The sequence below is a fragment of the Citrus sinensis genome, chromosome 4, assembly GCF_022201045.2.
Source record: "Citrus sinensis cultivar Valencia sweet orange chromosome 4, DVS_A1.0, whole genome shotgun sequence".
In the NCBI taxonomy this organism is placed as follows: domain Eukaryota; kingdom Viridiplantae; phylum Streptophyta; class Magnoliopsida; order Sapindales; family Rutaceae; genus Citrus; species Citrus sinensis.
In genome coordinates, this window is record NC_068559.1 from 26,688,258 (window position 1) to 26,714,470 (window position 26,213).

At 36.1% G+C, this 26,213-nt stretch overlaps 3 protein-coding genes and 1 long non-coding RNA gene across 16 annotated transcripts; 1 reads left to right on the forward strand and 3 right to left on the reverse strand.

Moving 5' to 3' along the window:
* Positions 1 to 501: 501 nt before the first annotated feature.
* On the reverse strand, positions 502 to 4,337 carry LOC102615340 (AMSH-like ubiquitin thioesterase 2). Of its 10 annotated transcripts, none has more exons than XM_025101430.2 (9): positions 4,103 to 4,326; positions 3,782 to 3,811; positions 3,344 to 3,640; positions 3,026 to 3,115; positions 2,699 to 2,833; positions 2,515 to 2,589; positions 2,332 to 2,394; positions 1,433 to 1,518; positions 502 to 1,014 (listed from the first exon to the last, which is right to left on the reverse strand). In XM_025101430.2, the coding sequence occupies exons 3-9, from the start codon at positions 3,545 to 3,547 to the stop codon at positions 840 to 842; spliced, it is 828 nt and encodes a 275-aa protein (XP_024957198.1). In that variant the 5' UTR covers positions 3,548 to 3,640; positions 3,782 to 3,811; positions 4,103 to 4,326; the 3' UTR covers positions 502 to 839. The 10 variants fall into 10 exon arrangements, with proteins under 10 accessions (XP_024957198.1, XP_006483858.1, XP_006483857.1 ...); XM_006483795.4 differs by having other exon boundaries at positions 3,782 to 3,814; XM_006483794.4 differs by lacking the exon at positions 3,782 to 3,811 and having other exon boundaries at positions 4,024 to 4,326.
* Positions 4,338 to 10,179: 5,842 nt separating this feature from the next.
* LOC127901750 (uncharacterized) lies at positions 10,180 to 12,941 on the reverse strand. Of its 2 annotated transcripts, XR_008054020.1 has the most exons (4): positions 12,297 to 12,941; positions 11,953 to 12,103; positions 11,307 to 11,503; positions 10,180 to 11,217 (listed from the first exon to the last, which is right to left on the reverse strand). It is a non-coding gene; the product is annotated as an uncharacterized LOC127901750 (long non-coding RNA). The 2 variants fall into 2 exon arrangements; XR_008054019.1 differs by having other exon boundaries at positions 10,180 to 11,503.
* A 2,427-nt stretch (positions 12,942 to 15,368) lies between these two features.
* On the forward strand, positions 15,369 to 23,237 carry LOC102614650 (carbonic anhydrase 2). 3 transcript variants are annotated; one of them, XM_015531926.3, is made up of 9 exons: positions 15,369 to 15,452; positions 19,081 to 19,142; positions 19,329 to 19,469; positions 19,759 to 19,807; positions 20,240 to 20,356; positions 20,465 to 20,518; positions 21,017 to 21,102; positions 22,364 to 22,469; positions 22,884 to 23,237. In XM_015531926.3, exons 1-9 carry the CDS (start codon positions 15,393 to 15,395, stop codon positions 23,046 to 23,048), a joined length of 840 nt encoding a protein of 279 aa, XP_015387412.1. In that variant the 5' UTR covers positions 15,369 to 15,392; the 3' UTR covers positions 23,049 to 23,237. The 3 variants fall into 3 exon arrangements, with proteins under 3 accessions (XP_015387412.1, XP_006483854.1, XP_006483855.1); XM_006483791.4 differs by lacking the exon at positions 15,369 to 15,452 and adding an exon at positions 18,541 to 18,779 and having other exon boundaries at positions 19,078 to 19,142; XM_006483792.4 differs by lacking the exon at positions 15,369 to 15,452 and adding an exon at positions 18,543 to 18,779.
* A 126-nt stretch (positions 23,238 to 23,363) lies between these two features.
* LOC102614177 (transcription factor WER-like) lies at positions 23,364 to 26,070 on the reverse strand. The gene is made up of 3 exons (XM_006483788.4): positions 24,681 to 26,070; positions 24,452 to 24,581; positions 23,364 to 23,890 (listed from the first exon to the last, which is right to left on the reverse strand). Exons 1-3 carry the CDS (start codon positions 24,796 to 24,798, stop codon positions 23,485 to 23,487), a joined length of 654 nt encoding a protein of 217 aa, XP_006483851.1. The 5' UTR covers positions 24,799 to 26,070; the 3' UTR covers positions 23,364 to 23,484.
* Positions 26,071 to 26,213: the final 143 nt, after the last annotated feature.

Sequence of the window (26,213 nt, forward strand, 5' to 3'; positions counted from 1 at the left end):
TCTTCCCCAGTAATAGCTCATCATGTGTAACAGCTTGTTTGAAAATGAAAACTTGGGTTCTATCAAATGATTCTTATCAAGAAGTACGTCTAAGAAGTTACTTTCTCCTTAAGAATTTTATGACAAGAGAGAGGAGAGCGACTTTGACAAATGATGTAAAATTTCCAGGGGAAGGGATTTCAGGCCGATGGGTGCAGCTAAACGAAGGACTTACCAATTTGAATCTATTCAGGCGTAACTGCTCTGCTCTACAGCAAATACTTGTTTAAAAGCACAAATATTCAGTGCCCATGGTTACAGACCAACAGCCATAATAACTTAAGTAACAAGCACATACATCCAATTATCCAAACCCACGCGCAGTTTTTAAACCAGAAGATAAAATCTGAAAAGCCTGTGCAAAAGGACCTGAGGCGACTGACTTCATTGCACCCGCATGCAGCCTGCACTGGTCATGAGGCAATCATAATGCAATCAAGCAGAACAAGTACAACTCCTACCTTGTTGAAGACAGTACTACTCTTGATTATCATGATGATCAAATGTATTTACAATATCCATATATACTTAAACAAAGCAATATTAATTTTGGAGCTTATATATCAGCATTGTTTTAGCACAATTAATTGTAATGCAATGAGGTACAACAAGCATAACTAACTGGAAGTATTAATCACATATTTTTAAAACACTAATTCCTTTTCAAGTGATTCATTGGGACTGTTATAATACCACACCAATTTCCAAGCAAAATTTTGTTGTCAAGTGTAACTTTTTCATGTCCTCGCTCGTAACCTTCTTCCTTGCATGTCCGCATTTGTTGACACAAGAGTAATGAATCAGCGCAAGTCAAAGATTTCAAACCTCAGATTTGAATTTGTGTAGACATGAGAACAGTGCTCGTAAATAGGGCTCCCATCAGCTGGTTCTTTGTGAGGATGAAATCCCGTCTCTTGACACTCTTTCAGTACACTCATTCCACTGGGTTCAGTTAGCTGAAATATGCCATAGCTTCTGCAAGACATGCACATATAAAAATTTGGCCTGAAGAGCTCAAAAATGATTTACTAAAAATATGTGACTATCTTCCTGAGTCCTGCAAGTTTTGCATGTAAATGAGTGGTCAAGAGCATCTGCTATGCTGTTTGGCATGAAAAGATAACAATAGAAACATCCAAGTCTTGTGGCAGATTACGGCATTTGTAGGAAATGACATGAATCTTTGTTGAAGGCATTGTTTAAAGCATGAAAGCTCAAAGGAAAGGCTAAATAAGCAATATTTTAGAGTGGTGCAAAGAAAAAGCACTTTTGGTCATCAGTCCATGAATATGGCCTTCACAGAGATGAAAAATAATAGAAGATGTGCAGTCAATCAAATACTGAGACACGCGCATTGTATCGAGTAAAAAGAGATTTTAGAAACCAACTTAACAAGCTACAGAACTGCTGCATCAGAGTTGCACACCTTGAGGAATCAGTGGGAGCCAAGACAATGGCAAAAGCCTCAGGTACCATCATCTGATGAACAAATAGGAAAAAGACTAAAATATCAAACTGTGACATCAACTAAATTATCTTATAAGAAACAAGTTGACAATTATTTCGCACCATTCACGATATCAGTAAGCAACTCAACCGCCAAAGTTTCTATAATTAATTGTTCTTAAACCTACATCTTCATTTTACAGTTGATTCTTTATGTTTGGCTTGAATGTACTAGAAGAAACTCAATTAAGCGCAAAATTGTCGAAGAAGATGCAGTACAAGAACAAAAATGGTCAAATTTGAAAATTATAGAATTTTTGCATGCTAGTTTATCCTTGTTTATGAATTTAATGAGTCAAAAATTAACTAATGAGCGACTTGGCATAGCATCTCAGGTAAACTGGCTCCAAACTCTCTCACAAGCCATATCCGACCCAGTTTGGACCAAAAAAATTCAGATTATTATCCCTGCATAAGCAGTAAGGGGATTGTCCCAACTCCCAAGGTCGATTGCCTCAACTCCCAAGGTCCAATCTATAAGTTAAAAGATAGAATAACTAAATAAGTTACTTGTGTAATGGACATCAAATAGTTGCCACAATGTGAATGATGCCGGCTCAAACATGAAACAGTATATGGTCGGCTGACTAAATGATAGAAACTCCATTCCAAAAGTTGCTACTTTAATGTACAACTACGTACAAACTATACTGCATCTTAAATGTTCCTTCCATCATGACATTCAGGTTAATAGTTTTCTCCACTAAACATTCAGTATATGACCTGTGAAGAAAATAAAATTCCTCAATCTTCTATCATAACAACATCAACAATGAGGCAAATTACCTGATATGAGTAGTGGGTGTGCAGATCTACTGAAGACATGAAACAACTCTGAGATGGATGTGTCTGAAAATAGATACAAAAAATTAAGTCACAGCCTTTATGAAAATAAAAAGAAATAAAAAACTTCAAATAGCAAAAGAAATAGGATTAAAAATGAAAAACATTACTAAAATAAGGGCATACATGAATCCATCCCATAGGAAAAAGAGATCGTTCATTTTGTATGGCAAAAACATCCTCCTCATTTAGAGCCTGACACTGTCAGTATAATGACATTAGCAGCTAGCACAATAAAGAATAGGCCATTAAAAGCAATGTTGATAAAATCCTCTCTATCTAGATAAGTAAAAGGCTCTCAGAGACTTACAGAACTGGAAGTTGAATCCTGTTTGGGTATAATCAAAGTGGTCACATAAAAAGTCCCATTTTCCTGGTTACATAGAGGGGGAAAAAAGGGCATCAAGTGAATAACAAATCCTCTCAAGTGCACCAAATATAACACCTAACACAGACACAGCCTGTTATAATTCAGTTAAGACAATAAGAGGATTCAAACAAAAGGCAAATACATGAAACTGCCTTTAAAATGAAGTCAAGTTACATTCAACCCAAATACCTACGTTTAGTTTCAGAACTCCAACAAATGAAATTTTAGTTTCCCAGCGTTAAACGGAGAATGAATATTACTACTTACTAGAAAAGCACCGAGAACACCACAGGTTTCCAGATCCTTATCTGTGTTTTCTTTTGCAAGTTCAAGAAAATCTTCCATCAACTGAGCTGACTGATAAAAAGAAAATGAAATTTAACTTATCAGCCATTAATTTTTGAAGTTTCCAAAATAATACTGTTCTAGGAGGGAACATAGGGAGCTGAGGTATTTTTTTTAAAAAAGGAAAAAAAATCAAATTCTGACGATGAGACTAAGCATTATGAGAAATAGAACCAGTTAATATGGCAAAAAAAAAAAAAAGGAGAGAAAGCACAGAGAGAGTAGTTCTTGAGTTCTTACTATATGTACATCTTGCAGGACATTAGACACTGATGGCTCAGTGTTCGATTGCTTATCAGAATCAGCAACAGAAACATGAGTAACAAGTGCACCTTGAGGTGCTTTCGCTGTCAAGAAGAGTACAGGAGAAGGAGAAGACAGAGTAACAGCATGAGCAGTGACACGGCCAGCACATGGCCATTCACTTATTGTATGAAGGGACATTGGAGAAAGATTTTCACATGGAAAGCAACTACTTATAGAATCAACTGAAGAAAGTTAGCAACCCGGCGATTTCTTCATTGATGGTCCTTAAGGCTGCATGACAAAAAAAAAAAAAAAAAACACTACTTCACCTGAGAAAAACCCCTGAGCTAACAAACCGGTCTATAACCAGTGATTATATATATACATATATATATATATAAGCAAATGAGCAAATGAGCAAATGATCTGTACCAATCGATCACATATTTCGCTCATTCTGAACTACTACACAAAAAGGACACATTACTTTAAAATACAGGATATGATACAAGACGGAGATGATAACAAACTACTACAACAGGAAAATATAACCCAATAACAACACAAATCAACTAAACCCCAACAGAACAAAGATTGAACATCATTAGATTTTTCTGTTTGCGAAAGATTAATCAAAAAGAAATTCATATAAAAAGGTATCAAAAGTCTCATACCTGAAGCATCTGCTAACTGTGTATTATTTGATAAACACAAACTGATAAGAACAAACAGCTTAAAGAAATAACTGCTTACTTGATAAAGATCGAAAGACTTGTTTGGTTGGTCACTTAATCATGTGCTTTTTGCTGCAGCAGAGAATGGGCAGGAATCGGGTGTGAGCACCTTTTATACAGTTCCTGGAACTCAATAAACCTTTTCTTAACTTAAAAAAAATTCTTTTTCAAAACTTTTAGTTTCGGTTTTGAATCAAATGGTTTAATATGCGGGGACAGCTGGAAGCAGGCCTTCAAAAAGGCTGCCTGATTGTCCACATACGAAGCCGCTTTTTAAAACTTTGAATGAATGGTCGAGATTTGAGCATTTCCATAACGAATGGGTTCGGTACTTCGGTTTGGTAATGATCCGGGTTGGCGCTAATTCGACCCGAAATCTTTCTAACCCATTTTCCAAATGCCTTCACTCTACAATTTTGGGCTTTTATGTTATGTACCAAATACCAAGCCCGTTGTACGTGTTACTAGATTAAGGGTGGAGCTGGAAGGGCATATGAGGTTTTTAAATCCAAAGTTTGAATTTCGTTAATGAAATTCATTAATAGATTTTTTACCGACTCTAATAAGAAATTTTGGTTCATCTCATTTGCCGCTGCAATGATAAAAGCATGACTGCTAATGTTTCCTTTAGCAGTTTAATTTTCTGTATTTGATAGACTAATTCCAGTTTGTTCATCGACATTTTAACATATAGAAATTAGCACCTCGCGTCTAGTATCACCCCCACAGGCCACAGGCAACTTGGATAATCGTCATCCCCCACCAATTACTTTCACAAACATAAAACAATTTCTTCTTGAATTTTGCTCGATTTGGACTCAGCTCCAATTGTTAAACTCCATTCCACGACTGACTCTGATATTTTCCTGATCTTTTCATTAGTTCAATTTTCAAGTGCGGCATCAATCGCTCATCACACGGTCTTTCATAAACCAACGGTTATGAATGGCTCGTGGCATGCATGGCAGTGGAGGATGGCTGGGGTGGTAGCGGTACCCATGAAATATGGACCGGAATGTCTTTATTTATTTCATTATATAAGTTTGTGCTCTGTCAAAATTGGCTGCATCTAGAAGCTGCATCTAGAAGGTTTGAAGAAGCAAAATTGTTGGCACTTGACTTTGAAATTCTAGATGCCGTAATGTTTGGTAAAAGAAAAGAAAAATTCAAAGAAATTTTTTATGGCTTGAAGTTTATGACCACTTGTTTAACTTTTGAGGCAAAGCTTTGCTTATAAATACAAGCTTTCAATCTAGAGCTTGCATCCAATTCCATCGAGAGAGAAGCATTGCCTTCCTTTAGAGTTAAGAGTATTAAGAGTTTAATAAACTCTTGAGTGATTAGTGTTCTGAGAGTTTGGGTGTATTGAGATTTTAGGAAGTGAGCTAAAATACTACAATACTTGTAACTCTTTTTCACTAGTAAAATATTTCCTTCTGTCTTCGCCCGTGGACGTATGCTAAAAGTCGAACCACGTAATTTTTGGTGTCCTCTTTTGTGCTCGTTCTTTATTTTTCTTCCAATTTCATTTTAGCTGCGTGTCTGCTTCACCCACCAATTTCCTAACAGTGGTATCAGAGCTATTGGTTGTATTTTTGGAGTCGGGTACTATTCACGTAAGAGTACTATTCATATATGCGGTACTGTTCACGTATACGATACTATTCACGTATACAATACTGTTCACGTATACGGTACTATTCACGTGAAACGGTGGGAGTGATCCAAGAATTTTGCGGTGCAAAGCACGGAATAGTGGTGTGAGTAAAACAACTGTGTGGTTTTGTACATGTCTAGAAAAGTTCTGTCACAAAGGAGATAAGAGCTTAAGAAGTTTGGGTTTTAAGTGGGACCATTGTGACCCCTCTAGTCTTTCTTGGGAACTTTCCTAGTGTGCATTCTCACACATACTCACAACTATTCAAGGTGGTATACTAGCTTATGCGCAGTATTTATCAACAAAATGGCGGCAAAGTATGAAATTGAGAAATTTAACGGAAATAATTTTTCGTTATGGAAAATGAAGATGAAAGCTATATTGAGGAAAAATAATTGCTTGGCAGCAATTGGAGAAAGGCTCATGGAGGTAACTGGTGACAAATGGAACGAGATAGATGGTAACGCCATTTCTGATCTACACTTAGCACTTGTAGACGGAGTATTATCCAGCGTGGTAGAGAAAAATACAGCGAAGAAAATATGAGATACTCTTACAAAATTATACGAGACCAAATCACTACATAACAAAATCTTCTTGAAGGAAACTTTATACTCTTCGAATGGCGGAATCTACAATGGTGACTGACCACATCAACACCTTGAAGACTCTATTTTCACAACTCACAACGTTGGGTCATAATATAGAGGAAAATGAACGTGCAGAGCTTCTACTTCAAAGTCTACCAGATTCATATGATCAACTCATCATTAACTTGACAAACAACAATCCAGCGGACAGTCTAGTTTTTGACGATGTTGCAGCCTCCGTATTTAATGAGGAGAGCAGGCGGAAAAATAAGAAAAACAGACAAGCAAGTTCGCAGCAAGCGGAGGTACTATTGGTGACGAGAGGGAGATCAACAGAACGTGGCCCCAGTGGGAGTCAAAATCATGGTAGATCAAAATCCAGAAGTAAGAAGAATGTTAAATGCTACAACTGTGGTAAGAAAGGGCACGTCAAAAAGGAGTGTTGGAGTAACCAGAAGAGAAGAGAGGGTAAAAAACCCGAGTCATCAAATGCTCATGGGTGTGTAGCAAGTACCTCAGATGATGGCGAAATTCTCTACAGCGAAGCAACAACTGTTTCAGAAGGCAGAAAACAACTTTCTGATGTCTGGCTTATAGACTTAGGAGCTACCAGGCACATGACCTCAAGGAGAGAATGGTTCCACACATATGAACCTATCTCAGGAGGATCTGTATATATGGGTAACGATCATGCCTTGGAGATCGCTGGTATTGGTACTATCAAAATAAAAATGTTTGATGGTACAATTCGCACAATTGGGGAGGTACAACATGTCAACGGCCTGAAGAAAAATCTATTGTCTTTGGGACAAATGGATAGTCACGGGTACAAAACTCATGTGGAGAATGAAATTATGAAGATTGTTAAAGGAGCGCTTGTATTGATGAAGGCAGAAAAGATCGGTGCTAATTTATTCATGTTTAAAAGAGACACACTACAGGAGGCTGATGCGTGTGCCGCGTCAAATTGAAAAGAATCAACGATGATGTGGCATCTCAAATTTGGCCACATGTCATAACAAGGCTTGAAGATTCTCTTTGAGCTAAAATTGCTTCAGGGGCTCAAATTGGTAAGTTTACCATTTTGCAAGCATTATGTTACAAGTAAGCAGCATAGATTAAAATTTAGTAGATCTATTGCTAGAAGTAAATACATTCTAGACTTGATTCATTCTGATGTTTGGGAATCACTGGATATATCCATGGGAGGTGCAAAGTACATGGTGACTTTCATTGATGATTATTCCAAAAGATGTTGGGTGTATCCAATTAAGAAAAAGTTAGATGTATTTTTAGTGTTTAAAGAATACAAAGTGTGGGTAGAACTTGAATCTGGTAAAAAGATCAAGTGCTTGAGGACGGATAATGGTGGAGAGTATACAGACGGCGAGTTTCTTGCTTTCTATAAGCAAGAAGGTATTCAGAGGCAGTTCACGGTGGCATACACTCCTTAATAAAATGGAGTGGCGGAGCGGATGAACAGAACTCTTATAGAAAAAATAAGAGTTATGTTGAAGACTGCTGGTCTGCCCAATTCATTCTGGGCAGAAGCAGCCAAAACTGCTTGTTATATAGTAAATCGGTCGCCATCTACAGCTATTGGGCTGAAGACAGCGATAGAGATGTGGACTGAAAAGTCAGCTAATTATTCCTACCTACATGCATTTGGATGTCCTGTGTATGTGATGTACAATGCCCAAGAAAGAACAAAGTTGGATCCAAAATCTAGAAGATGTATCTTTTTGGGGTATGCTGATGGAGTAAAGGGGTATCGTCTGTGGAACCCCACTGCCCACGAGAACGTCATCAGCAGAGATGTTATCTTTATCGAAGATCAACTGCAAAGGAGAGATGAAGATGATAGTAGGGTAAAAGAAAAGTCTGAGACTATACCGGTATATGTGGAAAATAATCCAGAAATTCAGATTCTTCTGAAGTAACACCAGAGCACGAGGAACAAGAACCAGTCGAGTCCGAGGCTCCAGAAGTTCGTCGGTCAACTCGTGAGAGAAGACCGCCAACGTGGCACTCGGAGTATGTCACAGAGATCAACGTTGCATACTGTCTTCTAACAGAGAATGGAGAGCCATCAACTTTCCATGAAGCTTTAAAAAGCTCAGATGTTGCTTTGTGGATGACAGCAATGCAGGAAGAAATTGAAGCTCTACACAAGAACAAGACATGGGAACTTGTACCACTACCACGTGGAAGAAAAGCCATTGGAAACAAATGGGTCTATAAGATCAAGCGTGATGGCAATGACCAAATGGAACGGTATCGTGCAAGATTGGTGGTGAAAGGATATGCTCAGAAAGAAGGTATTGACTTCAACGAGATATTTTCTCCGGTGGTTCGACTCACAACAGTCAGAGTAGTCTTGGCGATGTGTGCTACACTTGACTTACATTTTGAGCAGTTAGATGTGAAAACTGCATTTCTTCATGGAGAACTTGAAGAAGAAATATATATGCTCCAACCAAAAGGTTTTGCAGAAATAGGAAATGAGAACTTGGTTTGCAGGTTGAACAAATCTCTATACGGTCTCAAACAGGCGCCGAGGTGTTGGTATAAGAGATTTGATTCCTTTATCATGAGCCTTGGATACAACAGACTCAGTTCAGACCATTGTGCATATTACAAGAGGTTTGAAGATAATGATTTCATCATTTTGCTGTTGTATGTGGATGACATGTTGGTAGCAGGTCCCAACAAAGATCGAATCCAAGAATTGAAGGCACAGTTGGCTAGGGAGTTTGAAATGAAGGACTTGGGACCAGCAACAAGATTCTAGGGATGCAAATTCACTGAGATAGAAATAACAGGAAGATTTGGCTTTCGCAGAAGAATTATTTGAAGAAAATCTTGCGGCGCTTCAACATGTAAGATTGTAAGTCAATTTCTACCCCACTTCCTGTTAATTTCAAATTATCCTCAAGTATATGTCCTAGTAATGAAGCAAAGAGGAAGGAGATATCTAGAGTACCGTATGCATCAGCAGTGGGAAGTTTAATGTTCGCTATGATACATACAAAACTGGACATTGGACAAGCAGTGGGAGCAATCAGTCGATACATGACGAATCCTGGTGGAGAGCATTGGATAGCTGTGAAGAGGATTCTGAGATACATTAGAGGAACCTCAGATGTTGCATTATGTTATGGAAGATCAGAGTTTACTGTCAGGGGTTATGTGGATTCAGATTTTGCAGGAGATCTTGATAAAAAAAAATCTACTACTGGTTATGTGTTTACACTTACGGGAGCAGCTGTAAGTTGGGTTTCGAAACTGCAGACCGTTGTGGCTTTATCTACAACAGAAGCAGAATACATGGCAGCTACACAAGCTTGCAAGGAAGCTATTTGGATATAAAGGTTATTGGAGGAGCTCGGGCACAAACAACAGAAAATTCCTGTGGATTTGCAGAAAATCCATACCAAAGAGAACCTAGCAGATGTTTTGACCAAGTCGATAAATGCTGACAAGTTTATCTGAAGTAGATCCTCTTATGGCCTAGCAGAAACGTAGGCAACATGATTATGGCAAAGCAGAAAGGAAGGTGTGGAGATTGATTGTTTTTCAATCTAATCTCCAAGTAGGAGAATGTCAAAATTGGCTGCATCTAGAAGGTTTGAAGAAGCAAAATGGTTGGCACTTGACTTTGAAATTCTAGATGCCATAATGTTTGGTAAAAGAAAAGAAAAATTCAAAGCTAAAAATTCAAAGAAATTTTTTATGGCTTGAAGTTTATGGCCACTTGTTTGACTTTTGAGGCAAAGCTTTGCCTATAAATACAAGCTCTCAATCTAGAGCTTGCATCCAATTCCATTGAGAGAGAAACATTGCCTTCTTTTAGAGTTAAGAGTATTAAGAGTTTAATAAACTCTTGAGTGATTAGTGTTCTGAGAGTTTGAGTGTATTGGGAAGTGAGCTAAAATACTACAATACTTGCAACTCCTTTTCACTAGTAAAATATTTTCTTCTGTCTTCGTCCGTGGACGTAGGCTAAAAGCCGAACCACGTAATTTCTGGTGTCCTCTTTTGTGCTCGTTCTTTATTTTTCTTCCAATTTCATTTTAGTTGCGTGTCTGCTTCACCCACCAATTTCCTAACATGCTCTTCCCATACGTGGGTTCTGTTACTCCACCATTTTTACGATGTCAACATAGCACGACTTTGTCGCCACTCAACTGGGAGGTAGACCTTCATACCCGTGCATAGGCATCATTGTTGTTGGCCTGAGCAACCTCCCAAGGCCGTTCATCAAGCAAAGAAACAAACGAAGTCAGAAGCATATAACCGAAAATTTCAATTTAGCGGCTGTATAAAAATATAGATATTCCATGTTGAGGTGCTGCTGTTCAGCATCTCTGCAATTGAATAATGTGCTACATCACGTAGGTCTCACTTTCCATCAATAAAAATGAGAAATGTTGGGTTAGTTTGGAGGTGAATAAATTATCTCCTGAAATCAATACCAAAGAAAGTACCATTAATGTCAATCCAACTAAAAAATCAAGTTTAAATTTCAGAAACTAGAGGGATTAGGCGGACTTTTATGCCAGGAGTGAGGTGCCTCCCCTCTTTGTATCATAGCCATAATATGGAAACAGCAAAAGATGAAGATTATGCATAATTCTCAGAATGAAAGGAAGTAGATAAACGAGCTGGCTCAAGCCACATTGTCATTCATACAGCCATTTTCTAAAACTGAGTTTGATTTCTCTTGGCCGAAAAGAATAAAGTAACATGTGAAAGCTCTGAGAAAAAAAATGCAGCGTATCACCATCGTATGACGTACAAAATTCATTAAAGCAATTATATCCATACAGGAATTCGGATACTGACCAACAGAAGACCTCACAGATGCAGGTGATGAGGAAGGTATCACTGTAAAAGAGATGCAATTGTGATAATAACAAACAGGTTTAGCAGAATATCTGGAAATAATAATAATGAAAATTAAATCAAGAACCAACCTGAGCCGTCAAAGTTGGACGTGCCATTTATTTTAGCTTTCTGAATGAAAAGAAAGAAATATGTGAGAAAAGGCACAGATTTGTGATAATGAGCACTTTAAGTATAAGCATCTTCTTTTTCACTGCTAAACTTCCAAGAGAGTTCATAGCTACTTTGCTGTCAACAACAGATCCATTTTCAGGTGTATTATGCGGTCCTGATTGCACCAAAACATAGAGTAAGCATCAGAAAAGCATCTAATATGGAAGAACGGTGACATCTCAGAACACCAAAAGATTTGACATGAATAAGTTAACAAATTAAACATGATAGAATCAAAGTAACTGCTATTAGAATTTCAAAGATGTGAAATAGTGATTTCTATTCATTCCTGATTTTTATCAATGGTGAGAACCATGAGACGAGAAAAATAAACTTATTCTGATAAGAAAAATAAAAGCAAAAAAAGATTTATTCTGGTTAAAATGTAATACATGCCCATTCAAGGATAAACCCGAAAAAAGGTATGTCTGTAACATGTGGACTTATGAAGTTATTAAAGTCACGGCAAACAAGGAAAAAAAAAAAGAAAAGAAAAGAAGGAAGAATAGAACTAGCAAAAAACTGACCAACAATTTTGTTTAATTAAACAATTTGACAACCTACCGTTTCTAAATGTGGGCTGATTACATTTTACTAGCTTTTTGTATGATGATGGAGCAGCCTCTCCTGTGCCCACCAGCTTCCGAATTACATGAATTATTGACCTCATTTCTGCTACTTGGATGTCCAAACGTTTCACTAAGACCTCAAAGTACTGCCTCGATGAGAAAGAATAAATTAAGAACGATTAAACATTGATTAAAAAAATAAATAAATAGCAGAGGACAAGATAATTCACAAAGAAAATTCAACAAAAAGGTGTGCGAGTGATATAGAGAGGAATAGATGCCAGTTGCAGAAGATAGAAATTGAAATTAACAGATCAAACCCAATTCAAATGAAAACACCTTTGTTTTTTGAGCTCGATATCCCCATGCTAGCTTTTGCTAAATCAGCGGCTACACTGCTGGCTGACTTGGCGGCTGCTGTCACTTCCTCATACAAGTTGATTTCTTTGCAGAACCACTGTGTTCTTCTAAAACAACCTTCCAAACCCAAGACTTCAACCTGGGCAAGATAACGTTCTAAACAGACAATGACATTGAATGTAAAGCGGTATCAATACTACTGGACCAAAAAAAATCCGAGGCATGTAACTATATGACTGGTGGTTAAAAAAAAACTTTTGAAGAAAACAGTGGTCCCAGCATAAAAAGACAGAAAAACAAAGGCATGTGTACGGTAAACCGAGATGGTGGAGATGTTGCTAGTGCTGTGGCTCGTTGCTGAACATTCGTGAGTCACTCTGACTGTACATCTCTTTTAGATTATGGGCAGACATGCAATGATATTCAAAGTGTGAAGGGAGTGAAGCAATGATCAACTTCCAGCGCTCAAAATGTGACTACAATCTATTTTAGCAAGAAGCCATGGTCAACGCCATGTAGTGGCCTTAAAACGCAACGTCTGGATCATCAATGCTGATTAAAAACCTTTCTCATAATCTTACCTTGAATTGAGGTACGAGTCTGTCCGGTTGTAACATTTGAAGGTTGATCCTGCATTTGCATCCAATGAATATGAGAAAGAGAGAGCCTGAGTAGCACGATAGTTTGAGTTGTGCACTAAAAACTTAGAGCAAATGCAAATCAAAAGAAACAATGTCCTTACGGAAAACGATGAAAGGCTTCATCTATCTCCTCCTGGGTAAGGCCCCTCTTCGGCTCTTCTCAAGAAATGAACGCCTGTGGATGACTGGAGTGTTTGTAACCATTGCAATTGACAGAAAATTAACAGCCATTTGCACTAGGTCCTCCTGCATTGGCCCAGAATTTTGGCCATCCTCACCCATTGTCCTTCCCAGCTCTGGAATATTCCATTTTCAAACCAAGTTTTAACTCATTCCTCGATAATAGAAACGATAAATTACCATGCAGATAAGCAAAAATGGGATTCATGATATGCATTCCCTACTCATATATATAGTCTTGAACTAAAAATTTATCCCTTCAAAATGGTAATAATTGAAATATCATCCAAAAAAAATGCAATGAAATAAAATTAAAACATAAACTTTCATCATCTCAGTCAGTTACCACGATTCCATGAATAACACATGCAACAAGCTCATAGAATTATTCAAAACAATTCATCAAATGGCTGGACGAGCAAGAAATTAGTTGATTGAAGAAAGAATGTAAATGCTTAAAGTTTGATAAATTCTAGCAATAAGAAAAAATAGAGTTTTCTTTTTTAAAAAAAAAAAAAAAAAGAGAAAGCAGAACTAAATATGATATTTAAAAAAAAAAACTAAAATATGATCTGAATGAATATATAAACGTATCAAAGCATAATAAGCAAACGAAAATATGACCTACCAAGAGTTGTTGCATTGTCATCGTTTAAGATATCTGGAGAAGGCGCGGACTCCATTCGCATGAAAAAACCGATGATCATCGAAGAACAAAGTTCTAACGTGAACGTGAGAGAATAACTTTTCGTCGAAACATAACGGGCCTCAATATTGGACTGGCATGGCCAATCAGGCCTTTCTACTGGACCTAAAATTATAGGCCCAAATCAAAATGGCACAATTCTTCCGTTTCATGTTTTTTAATGTTTATTAGACGATAAAATGTTTTTTTTTTTTTCCCATTTTTGTAGTGTAAAGTCAATCTGATGAGGGCACATGAGTTCATCAACAACGAAAATATTTTTCCAAAACTGAATTGATGCATTGAAAATATTATACTACCTTATATATATATATATATATATACATATACGGATCAAATTTACCACCAAATAATTTGGAAGAAAATGTTACCCACATGCAAATACCATTTTTTGATATTTGTGCGGATCAAATTCACCGTCAAGTAATTTGGAAGGAAATGTTACCCACATATGCAAATGACGAAGGGAGAAGGGTTTGTCACCGATCTAGGTGGTGGTTTAGATATATATGGATACAATAAATTGGATTTTGAAAGTAGATTAGGATTAAACATCTTGCGTAACCTGTAGCTTAAAAATTTGGCTCCTTCAGTATTTTGGAGCCACCTTGAATAAATTGTAAGGCGCTGGTTTTGAGTTTTGTTTTGACTTGGTCTCGATAGGGTTAAGTGTGATTTAATTCACCGTTGTCCGTTGCCACAACAGTTCATTTGGATATATCATGAAGATTGAAGCAAAAGATTCTCATCTCAAAGTTAAAAGCCCTGGTTGACACACCTTTCGCTTTCTTTATCCTTTTATCGTATGCATGATGGATGCTTGTATTGAGACCCTTTCAATTTATCTGATTAAATTTATTCCCCAAAAATGGATGGTTACGATTTCAGATTGCTGCATTTTGCTTCCCCTACGAATGGCGATGATTCCAACTCTTGGTCCTCCCGATTAGTCCCATCCCAACTAAAAAGCCAACTCCAAAAATTTTTCCTATTCCGTTTTGTTTTATAACAGCTGTTGGGGAAAATAAAGTCCATTTTCTGCATTCAAAAAAGCCATTTTCGGCTCCCACACCTTGGTAGGTACACAATCTCTCTCTCTCTCTCTCTCTCTTTTTCTCTCCACTTTGTGTCATATGAGACTTCAATTTTTGTTCATGACCCACGACTTGGCCATGAGCACTTCTTGCAAGAGACATGATCATTTCGTTGAAATATAAAAATTGCTTTTCTATTTTGTTATCCCATTTATTTGTTCGCTTAATTGCGTATTATTTGACAGCGAAAACATCTAAATTAAAAATTATAATGAGGCTTTTTGTGACTCTCCTGTTGCCTCAAGAGACTAAGTAATGTGACGAGTCATCACTGAAACCTAAAATAATCACACTGAGAAAGTCAATCAGTAGCCGTTTTAGCCGGATGAAAAATATAATTAAGAATGTCAATTTATCAGTTGGTTGCTTGTGAATAATACTGCTTATTAGTAATTAATTAAATCTGTTTAGTTTTGTCCTGTTAAACAGGGGGAAATTAGAACCAAAGTGAAACATGGCTACAAAGTTTAGCAAGTGTATGATGCTGTGTTGTGTAAGAAAGAGCCCGGTAGCGGTAAGATCTCACCCATTGTCTAGAAACGGAAACTATTTTCTGGAAGATTTTCTTTCTCTACCTTTGGAATCACATTTCTAGAGTCAAACCCATGCAGTGATGCACATGCATATCGGCCACCACGTTGAAAATTTCTTTAATGATGTGTTATCCACCCTTGTACTCTTATTTATCTGGGGTTGCTTGCTCTCTCGCCAGGTCGTATCCTATATTTTGCAGTAGAAGTCGTCTAGTCAGAGCTCGCAAATTTGTAAATTTTATATTGAGGGTCCCCTTAGGAACTATTTTAATTTATCTCGTCCAATTAATAATAATGACTTAAGTCATATGATCTCGATATATTTCATTAGGACACACAAATACACAATATTACATCCTAGGAAAATAGTTTCCCTATACCTCTAATTGTTGCTACTCAAATATAAATTCTACTTATAAGTTGGTAAGAGACAGGAAACACAAATGCACAAGCAACAGCTAATGTAACTTAGCAACTCCCTACATCTTAAATATAAATTCTACTTAAAAGTTACATCATGAGGTCCTACATTGTTATGAAACATTTTATAAATGTTTCACAAAAGATAAAATATTTTATTGTATTGACTAAGTGTGGACACATGTCGATTCAGTTTTGACACTGATTATCTTTTTCATAAAATATAATTCAAACAATAGTTCGGTTCTTAGTTTGATTGAGTTTTTTTTTTTTTTTGTTTTTGTTTTAAATCATAATTTCTTTTTGTGGCATGTTTAGTTTTCGATGTTTCTTTTCTATAAACAAGGCTTCTTCTTCTTCTTCTTCTTCTTCTTCTTTTTTCCCCCTTCCTAGCATTGGTTGAATGTTAATAGTTTTTTTTTTTTAATTTTTCTATTCTGACATCAATCTTTGTTCAAGTTTTTATTTCTTTTATTTTGTTCATTTAGGATATGTTTGAGACGCTATGCTTCAACTTGATTTTAACCCAAAAAAATAACAACTAAAATATATATAAACACTCGATTTTGTTTAGTAGATTAGTACCAAATATTTAACTAGTCCCCTCCTAATAAGGAAATCATAATTTTATTTAAATAAGGATTGAAGACTAATCTAAAAAAGAAAAAGAAAAAGAAAAACACGAATTTCAAATATAATTTAGAAAAAAAAAGCACTAAAATTAATAATTTTTTAATCTTTTAATTTAATTGTAATTTTAATAAAATGAGGAATCCTTATTAAAAAAAAAATTATTCATATTTAACCATCTCTATCATTCTTATCTTCCACATACTAATTCTAGTCCATAAAAAGACCGCAACCTCAAAATTTGCTTGCTACATTCCATTACTTTCCATATTGGCAGTTATGCTATTTGTCTTATTCTTCGTGTGTGACTAGGACGGATAACAAGAGCAAGAGGATTATTATATTTGCATTAAAACCATGAAAGAGAGCACATCAATAATGCAATGCTTTGTGCATTATTAGAACCTCTTTGTATTTTCCCCTTGAATTGCGTTAAACTATTAACAGGCCCCTCTTTTTCAGACTCTTACCTAACGAAATGGACGCAAAGCAAACCAATCACAATTTCGTGTTTTTTTTTCCCCCTCACACTTTTATTAGTTTCTTTTTATATATATATATATATAAAGAAAATTATTAGTATATTTAATAATGAGAGCCTCGCGAATGTCAATACTCACATGCCCCACCACGTTGCTCTTGCTTCCTCCAACGCCGGCCCAGTTGACGACTTGCGCCCACCGTAACTCCCGGTGGCCACTTTATTAGTACGCCGTTTCTTTTGCCCTTTATTTCCTCGCTCGAGCCAAAGGTCATGAAATCCTTCGGTTACGTGTGTTTTACTTATTTTTTGGTTAAATCAAAATATAAAATTGCCAATAGAAAAGTAGAAAATAAAATATTTTGGAGGCTTTTGATGCTTCGTTTATTGCTTTTATTTATGATATTAATACGTGCGAAACGAAAATGCTCATGCGCGAAAGTCCATACACGTGAATTTGAGTATAGGGATGGTATAATTACCATCAATATGCAAACTCACCCGTAAGGATTTGGTATTGAGAAAAAATTCATCAAATACCTACGTGGGTATCTACCAATTTACATTCTTTATTTGAATTATTTTTATTTTTAATTATAATCATTAATTTTTTTTTTCATAAATCCATGTAAGCTAAAGTTCTTAATTTTAAAACTTAACTTATCTCATTGCACCACACACTCACACACACACACACACACATACAAAATAACCTTTTAATAACTAGAAATTTTATAATTTTAAGTTTTAATATTACTGATATTCTATTTTAATTGATTGATTTTGTTTATTTTACTTTAATGACTTGAACTTAATGTTTGCTTATTAAAGTTAGGTTTTTATTTGTTTAATTAATTTTTAACAATAGTTATCCAAAATTTACTTGTTAGTATTGTTGATAATACCTGTATATTGATTAAAAGATGAAACAAGACATTGATATTAGTGATGATGATTTACCTACAATAAAAATATTTTGTATTAGATTAATATTTTTTGTATATTTGTTTTAATGTTGAAATTTTAATTTCTTATTTCTATTGATAAAATCTAGTATTGAGTATTTTATGCAGATTTTTTAGGTTATTGTCATAAATTATAATTCGAAGTCTATAATTTAATATTTTATTTATTATTAATTTTTTTAATATTTATGATTTTAAATGACAAAACTCGTAAAAAATCTGTTGCGGATTGTGAGTTGGTTTGGTAATTGTTAAAATCAGAAACGGATAATTTTTTTTAAAAAAATAAAAATCACTGCGAGTTGCCCGTGAGTTTAATAATTTAAATTTTTTACTGATGCAGATTTTTGTAATAATAAACCCGCTGCAGGTGATGTCTGATTGGTATCTCTAAATTAATTGTGATATTGCTCTAAATTTAGCTACCGAACAATCATTCTTAGTTAAGAAGTAATTTAATACCATGTCAAACACACACAGAGTCACACATATGCAAGTAACAAAGACAACGCGTTTACTCAACGATGGTCATATTTATATTGGAGTGTTTGACCAGTTTATAATAAAGTGGTTTATATATGGAACTAATTGTGATTTAATTTTAGTTTAGGGTATAAGAAAGGTTCATAATTATGGCTTTTGAATCACACGATTAATTTCAAATATGAACAACTTTATCATAAACTGGTCAAATACTCTCATATAAATACGCCCATTGTTTGGTTCATTTTACAACTCTTACAATACTGGTCCGAGATCGTGAAAAGAAGCGAGCAAGTTGAAGTCGGCAGAATCCCGGAGAAATTGAAAAGGTTGATTTCTAGAGATTCTCGTACATCGATCTCGATTCAGCCCAGAATTATATATAAACTGTTTTAGCTTTTGATCTCGTTCACATTCGCTATCGCCATCAGTCTTCTTCTTTGCTCTTCTAATATTCTCTCTCCTTAATAAGGAGAAATCTTCGTCAATTGTTATATATATAACTGTTGCATTTGTAGTGACTAGTGAGTTATTTGTTTGAATTTGTTTATCGAATTGCTTGGTTTCATTTCTGAAAGCCAACAGATGTATTGATAAATGTTTCGTTGTCTTAAAATTCGAAATTAGCAGAGAGAAGACATGGCAAACGACGCGTACGAGGACGCCATTGCAGGACTGACCAAGCTCCTCAGGTACTGTGTTTTCTGTACATTTTCTCAATAGCTAATAATTCCGCCCTTTTTTGTCATTTTCTTTTCCCGCACGCCACTCCATGCCTGACGCGTGGATCATCCACGGTTATCCATAGGCCTGGGCCCCACGCTGACGTGTTTAGGTGTCATTAGTTGACGGTTCTGATCTTTCCTCTTTCATTTCAGCGAGAAAAGCGACCTCGAAGGAGTCGCCGCTGCGAAAATCAAGCAGATAACGGCCGATTTAGAAGCGGCCGGTTCGAGGGACATTGACCCGGTGGAGAGGATGAAAACCGGGTTCATTCAATTTAAGACAGAGAAATACGAGTACGTACATAAAAATAAGTACACATACATCAAAAAGTTTAGAACGACTACTGGAACCTTCTTTTTGAACTCTCACTTGAATTACCGTAACTGCCCTTTTCATTGACGTCCATCTACGGGGGTCAATAGGTAAAATTAATGAAACATCTCACAAATAGATGGAGAGTCTGTGTTTAATTGGGAACTGACGTGGTTAAACTATGTAGGTTATCGCCACGTGTACTCAGCTTTTTCAGAAATTGTTCAGCCGATGGACGTGATCACTGATGCTTTGCCTTGTTTTTTTCAGGAAGAATCCTGATTTGTACGGTGCACTGGCCAAAGGCCAAAGCCCCAAGGTAGGTTGGCCGCTTTTTAACTTTTTATTGTGATCAGTAACGGTTTGGCATTTCTGTCCCCTTTTTTTGACGTCTAAGGGAATCTGACTTTTATTTATTTCTTTATTATTTTTATCATCCTTGATCCTTCCTTTTGTGTTAAGATAACCTTTCATTTTAATACTATCCTCTTACTTTGATCAAATATTATATTAGCTTATGGTCAGTCAGGGCTGCTGAGTTGGTTCCAATTGATTCTTGTGTTTGCTTTTTGTAAAGCATTGGGGTGGTTGAGCCGTTGACCATGCCACAAGACACACGCCTTTATGATTAATAATTGAATATGGGCACCAAAACAAAGGACGCCCGAACTCTCCGGCTATTGATTAATTAATTCAATGGGAATGCGGGTGGCTATTTGCTAACTGAAGTTAGTTTTGTTGATAACTGCAGTTTCTGGTATTTGCATGCTCAGACTCTCGAGTATGTCCATCCCATATCCTCAATTTTCAACCAGGAGAGGCGTTTATGGTTCGAAACATTGCCAATATGGTCCCTCCATATGACCAGGTCTCACTCAAAACATCCATCTAAGCATTTTATTATTATTATTATTTGCATTACGTATTTTGAGTATTATCTGTTTGTTAACTGACAAGCTGGCCTTGCTTCTTGCAGAAAAAATACTCTGGAGCAGGTGCAGCCATTGAATATGCGGTGCTACATCTGAAGGTGAAAAAATTTAATAGTAAATTTTCATAATATTCAATCGTTCTTAATTAATGTTTGACTTCTGTTTTTTTAAGACAATAAATAAATAACAATGTCGTCTCTCTTAAAAAATGAAAATTTCACTTCTTCAGTCGGCGACCGTGGTGCAGGCAACGTGATGTCTGGTCACAAGGCATGCATGCCTGATGCCCCCACACGCTCCGTTTTGAAATCACGACCAATTATCCTAGAAAGATTCTTTAGGGTTTGATATTTTTGGAACTTCACATTATCCACTGATAAAATAATTCAATACCCACCCAAAATTAAATGGGCGTGTGTGTGTATATAGATATAGCTCAATTCTACAATTGATAATGAAATGAAGCATTGAAAGGTGCCTGCACTTATATAATGCCATGCGCACTAGCGTGTGAATATTCGTGCTCCTTTTTCTTTTTGCTATTCCTTCTTTTGAAGATCTGGAGTTGAAAAAAAGAATGTCAATTATTTCATCAGGTGGAGAATATTGTAGTCATTGGACACAGTTGCTGTGGTGGTATAAAGGGGCTCATGTCTATCCCTGATAATGGGACCACTGCGAGGTAATACTTACATATGCTTATCTCTTTAAGCCAGCACTATTTAACTCTCATAGTTCGTGGAGTGATATAAGAATAATTACATAACGATAAGCTTTCAATATAATTAAAGTATGTGTATATACTCATTGTTATGTATTCTTGAAGATCTTTCAAATTAATTTTAAGTTTTAGCAATTTAGCTGGATATAATAACAAAGAGAATGGAGTTATTATATTCATGACGTGGTCCCATATTCTTCGAGGCATCCAATAGAGCAAATAATTCAAGACAATGCGTAGTTGAGTTCTTGGCTTTTAGTTTTCTTTCATGCTTAGCTTACCAAACTCTTTGTTTGAAAGTAAAAAAATGCTTTCACTAACTTTTTTTCTGCAATAACAAAAGCAAGAGGTTAGGATTAGGGGTGGGCAAGCCCAATCTAACCCAATTCATCAAACACAATTCAGTCCAATCCAATTTAATATTGACGAGTTAAGTGGATTATTATAAATTAATTGAGTCAATTTTTTTGAACCTGTTCAATAATTGGGTTGGGTTGGGTCAATTATGATGAACCCATGTAACCCAACTCAACCCGCATAAATAAGAAGAAGAAGAAGAAGAAGAAAATAATTTTCAATTGCAAAATCCTAAAAATAAAACAACAAATCTATATTTTTATCCTCTTTCTATTCTTTTATAAAAGAGATTATTTTATTCTTATATCTACTGCTCTAGACTCTAATTTCAAAACTAATATCATCCTCTTAAATCTCAATTCTCAATTAATTAAGGTACTTTTCTGTTTTGTTCATTCTACATTTTTTTAGTTTTCTTTATCAAATGCTAGATAGTGAATAAAATTTTCATAATATAATACTTCATATTTAATTTTAATAAATTTTATTTCAACTTTCGTATCTTTTTTTTTATTTAATTTTTAATATTAATTTGACTTTAAATTTTCAACCTAATCAATACAATCCAACCCAACATGATAATTTAAGAGTTGTGTTGGGTTGAGTTTATCTCAATCCATTCAATAATGGGTTGGGTTGAATTTTCACAAATCCTATCCAATCCAACCCATGTCCACCCTAGTTAGGATTACTTTTGAAATAAGCCGATACTGTCCCAACTTTTTAAATCAGCTAGGGCTAGCCCATGTGAATTTCCCGCACTACAAGGACGTGTACGCAATGACATCTCTTTTGGTTAGGCATTAATTAATATGAATGAATTAGTGGAATTACCGACAGTTGTTTTCATCTGTTGAACTTTCAGTGATTTCATAGAAGAGTGGGTCAAAATCTGTTCATCTGCCAAGTCCAAGGTGAAAAAAGAATGCAATGATTTGAGTTTTGAGGAGCAATGCAAGAACTGTGAAAAGGCAAGTTACTTTCTGTGCCATACTTGTTATTATTTAATCTTTGTTTCATAAGCACAGCTAGTACATGCAAATATGGAAAAAAAAATATATATATTTTGAAATGCTCAAAAACTGCCGACAGGTTTGCTATTGCAGTAGCTAATTAGCCATGTGGCACGTAGCACAAGGCTGAATCTTGTTAGCATGAGAGTGGAGAGAAGGAACAGTTAATGAACACGCAATGACGAATTAAAACTAATAGATAGTTCATTGAAGGTCTAATTGAAATCATTTCAAAATATATATAATAAGTGTTTAATCATATTTATTTGAGGAAGTTAATGCTGAATGCATTATGCGTCGTATGTATAAGCTGGCTACCATCAATAAGTTGCAATTAATAGTGTTAACAGCTTATATCTGACTCTAATGCAGGAGGCTGTGAATGTGTCCCTTGGAAACCTATTGACATACCCATTTGTGAGAGAGAGCGTGGTGAAGAACACCCTGGCGCTGAAGGGAGCACATTATGATTTCGTCAATGGAAAATTTGAGCTTTGGGATCTTGACTTCAACATTTTACCTTCTGTATCTGTCTGAGCTCCTGATGCATAATACCCGGTTGCCCTAGCTTCGATGATATTTCACATTAAAGCTCATATTGTATTGTGCGTTTGTACTTGTACATGTCCTCAAGAAACAAATAAGCATTTTAGCTTCTTGTATTTGGCTCAAATATTGTACCGTGTTTTCCTTTATTCCAGTTGTAATGAAATTTGCTTCTTCGTACATCACTTATCTTCAATAATGGCCAATTCTGATCTGAATCTGATGGTTCTGTGATGCTATGATGCTGAAATAGCCTGAGTTGAGCAGCTTTACAATGCTATGATACTTGCAATTAGCTGTGAAGTGTGATACAGAACAAAATGAATAATTTAAAATAATAATGCTAACACCTTATAAGTTCTGAACGGAGAAATCGAAATCGCTAATTTATTAGTGTCTCATTTTGAATACTAAGAAACCATCGAAACTAGTTATTATGCCAAATTAGATCGAGTGGCTGCCCCTCCAGAAATTCCAGTAATATTGGGCTGCACAAATTTAAAAAATCATCTTCAGTTGGTAACAGAAGCGATTCATTGCAGTGATGGTTTATCGATTCTGCTTCCTCATTAGACTTCTTACGGTCACCAGGTTCTTGATCCAAGGCCATTTCGCTATCTTGAAGATGTTCAAAATTCAAGTTATCATGAGTTAGTCCATTGTCATCTTTTATTATCCGAGATGATTGTGTTTGTGCTTGTGTTTTTGAGGAGCTCACAAACTTTTTTTTCTGCTTCTTATTGATGCCGAGTTTCTTGCAGAGATGAGTGTTCCAGTGGTTCTTCACTTGGTTATCTGTACGTCCTGGTACTCGGCCAGCAATCAGAGACCACCTTTACAGAAAATTATAAACCACCATTAATGACTCATTCAATGGTTGCTTTGCTTGGGTAGCAAAAGGACCACAATATAATAACAAATCTTTCTCACATAGGAGGTCATGCAACAGGCAATAATGAAATGACGTGTATTATCATTCAATGTCACCTATGTTTCTAGTATTTTTTATAACATAAATATATATGACAAGTTATTGGCTTATTATATGGGGGTGGTCACATGGTACCTCTAATAAAATTTCTCAAGTACCCACAAAAACCAGGGCGTACTTTCTCAGAAATCTCATTACTGGATGGAGTAAAATTTCCTCCTAATGAGTGCAGCTTCTTAATTAGATAATCAGTTCATGTGAGAGATTTCATTGTACAAGATATGGATTTTTTTTTCCTTTCTATTTGTTTCTGTCAAAGATGAAAATTATTTTTGGAAAAAAGAATTGCTGCTGGCAAATGGGAATAGTAGTGTGATATTGCTTCTATATATGAGGCTTCATGTTCATAATTGGAACAATAACAAAAGATATAAGTAAAAAGAAAGAAGCATATAAACAGAACCTGTTTCCAAGGAGATTATGAAGTCTTATAATAAGGTTTTCTTCTTCTTCAGTAAATTCTCCATGTTTCACATTGGGACTCAGATAGTTCAACCACCTTAACCTGCAGCTCTTACCACACCTCTTCAAGCCTACTTCCCAAAAAAATTTAGAAATTATAATTAATCTTCCATTTAAAAGTTTAATGGGTAAAGCTTCAACGTGATGTTGCACCAATCATTCGTAATTACCTGTCACCTTATGGATGCGATTCCACCGCCCTCTTCCATGGACCCTTATGTACTCAAGCAAGATCCTGTCCTCTTCCTGTGTCCACAGCCCTTTCTTGTATTCGTTCTCTGCTTTCATGTTTTGTTTGCTCAGTGAGAGTGAGAGAGAGTTCGTGTGTGTGTTTCGACTTTGGAAGTAGGCACTCTGGATTGCATTCTCCACGGAAAAGTGCGCTGCAACTGCAAGTAGGGGTAGTAATTGACTTATGTGGCAAGCTTGTTAGCTTTCACCAGTATTTATGGCAATGTAATGAGGGCTGACAGATGCTCTTGTAACGTAACATTAGTAATCGGGAATTATGTCCATCAACCACTTCTCTGTTAGTTGGAGGTCATTTTCTTTCTCATTTCTCTCCTAACTCTACTTTGCTATATACATAAACCCTTGATTACCATGCTTAATTGGTGAGTTTAATTTGTGACTTTTGAGTAGATTAATAAATGTTTTACATGTGCATCAAATGTAGCAGTATCAATTGCTATGTTACAAAACTCAGTGGAACTATCATACCCTGACAGGCAGGTCCTCACCTATTGGCCTGTTTAATTGTTTTATTCACTTAATTTCTCTTCCGCATCATGACTTCATCGATCCCACACTCCACTGGCGTATTTGTTGACCGTTGTTGGCATTTGATCACCAAGGTACAACTAAAATATCAGCAAAACTTTAGTAGCGGAGTAAATCTCTAATGCCGGCAGATTGCCTGTCAAAACGTAAGATTTGGGGCCAATTGATTTTGTTGTAGGCTGGGCTGTGTCAGTGTGACATGAAGGATTACTTGATAGATTTTACGCGGTCCCATTAGTTTATTAAGATGGATACAAACAAAAGGGTTGCCGCCTTTTTACGGCAATGCCAAATTATCATATGAGCCCACGTTGTCGAAAAGTGTGGGTCCGTTTTCATTGTCTTTTCTTCGATGAACTCCTTGAGCTTGACTGATACTAATGGTAAACCCAGGCCCAGCTCAGCTGTTCATTGTTGCATACCGGAGCTGAGCATGTCGGCGTATAGCCTGCACAAGTAATCTTTAATCCATGTCTTGGGCCTCTTGGCGCAAATGCAGTGAAAGTGTTTGTGCAACTTGTGGTTGAAGTTTAATTGTACTAGTTAAGAGTGCACATTAACTTCGTCCCGAACCGGACCTGCGATGCAAACATGCAGTTTAAATGTGGAATAATCATAGCCCTGCGAAGCAGTAAGCATACGGTAAATTGCATTTAAGTTGCTGAAAGTTTCACTTAGAGCACCAACCATACCAGACGTGAACTTGTACCACATGCACAGTGACAGAGGCATCTGAGCCATGATTTTTTTCTTGACTTCAGCTACAAACATTAAAACTTTGCCGATCTCCACAACATAATGAACTCCTAAAAAGGACTTACCAAGGATGGTTGCAGGTTTATGCATGATATGCATAACCCAGATTTAAAGCAACAAAAGAAGACAGAGAGAAATAAGAATGAGAGAGTCCTGTGATCATTATC

Excerpts from the sequence above, each read along its gene's own strand:
- LOC102615340 (XM_025101430.2), bottom strand. The coding sequence starts at position 3,547 with ATGTCCCTTCATACAATAAGTGAATGGCCATGTGCTGGCCGTGTCACT. Across the intron at positions 2,395-2,514 it reads TTCCTATGGGATGGATTCAT|ACACATCCATCTCAGAGTTG; the intron begins GTATGCCCTTAT and ends ATCTATTTTCAG. Across the intron at positions 1,015-1,432 it reads ATGCAGCAGTTCTGTAGCTT|AAGCTATGGCATATTTCAGC; the intron begins GTTAAGTTGGTT and ends CATGTCTTGCAG.
- LOC102614650 (XM_015531926.3), top strand. The coding sequence starts at position 15,393 with ATGGCTACAAAGTTTAGCAAGTGTATGATGCTGTGTTGTGTAAGAAAG. Across the intron at positions 15,453-19,080 it reads TAAGAAAGAGCCCGGTAGCG|AGAGAAGACATGGCAAACGA; the intron begins GTAAGATCTCAC and ends CGAAATTAGCAG. Across the intron at positions 19,470-19,758 it reads TTTAAGACAGAGAAATACGA|GAAGAATCCTGATTTGTACG; the intron begins GTACGTACATAA and ends TGTTTTTTTCAG.
- LOC102614177 (XM_006483788.4), bottom strand. The coding sequence starts at position 24,798 with ATGAAAGCAGAGAACGAATACAAGAAAGGGCTGTGGACACAGGAAGAG. Across the intron at positions 24,582-24,680 it reads TCGCATCCATAAGGTGACAG|GCTTGAAGAGGTGTGGTAAG; the intron begins GTAATTACGAAT and ends TTTGGGAAGTAG. Across the intron at positions 23,891-24,451 it reads CATAATCTCCTTGGAAACAG|GTGGTCTCTGATTGCTGGCC; the intron begins GTTCTGTTTATA and ends TTTTCTGTAAAG.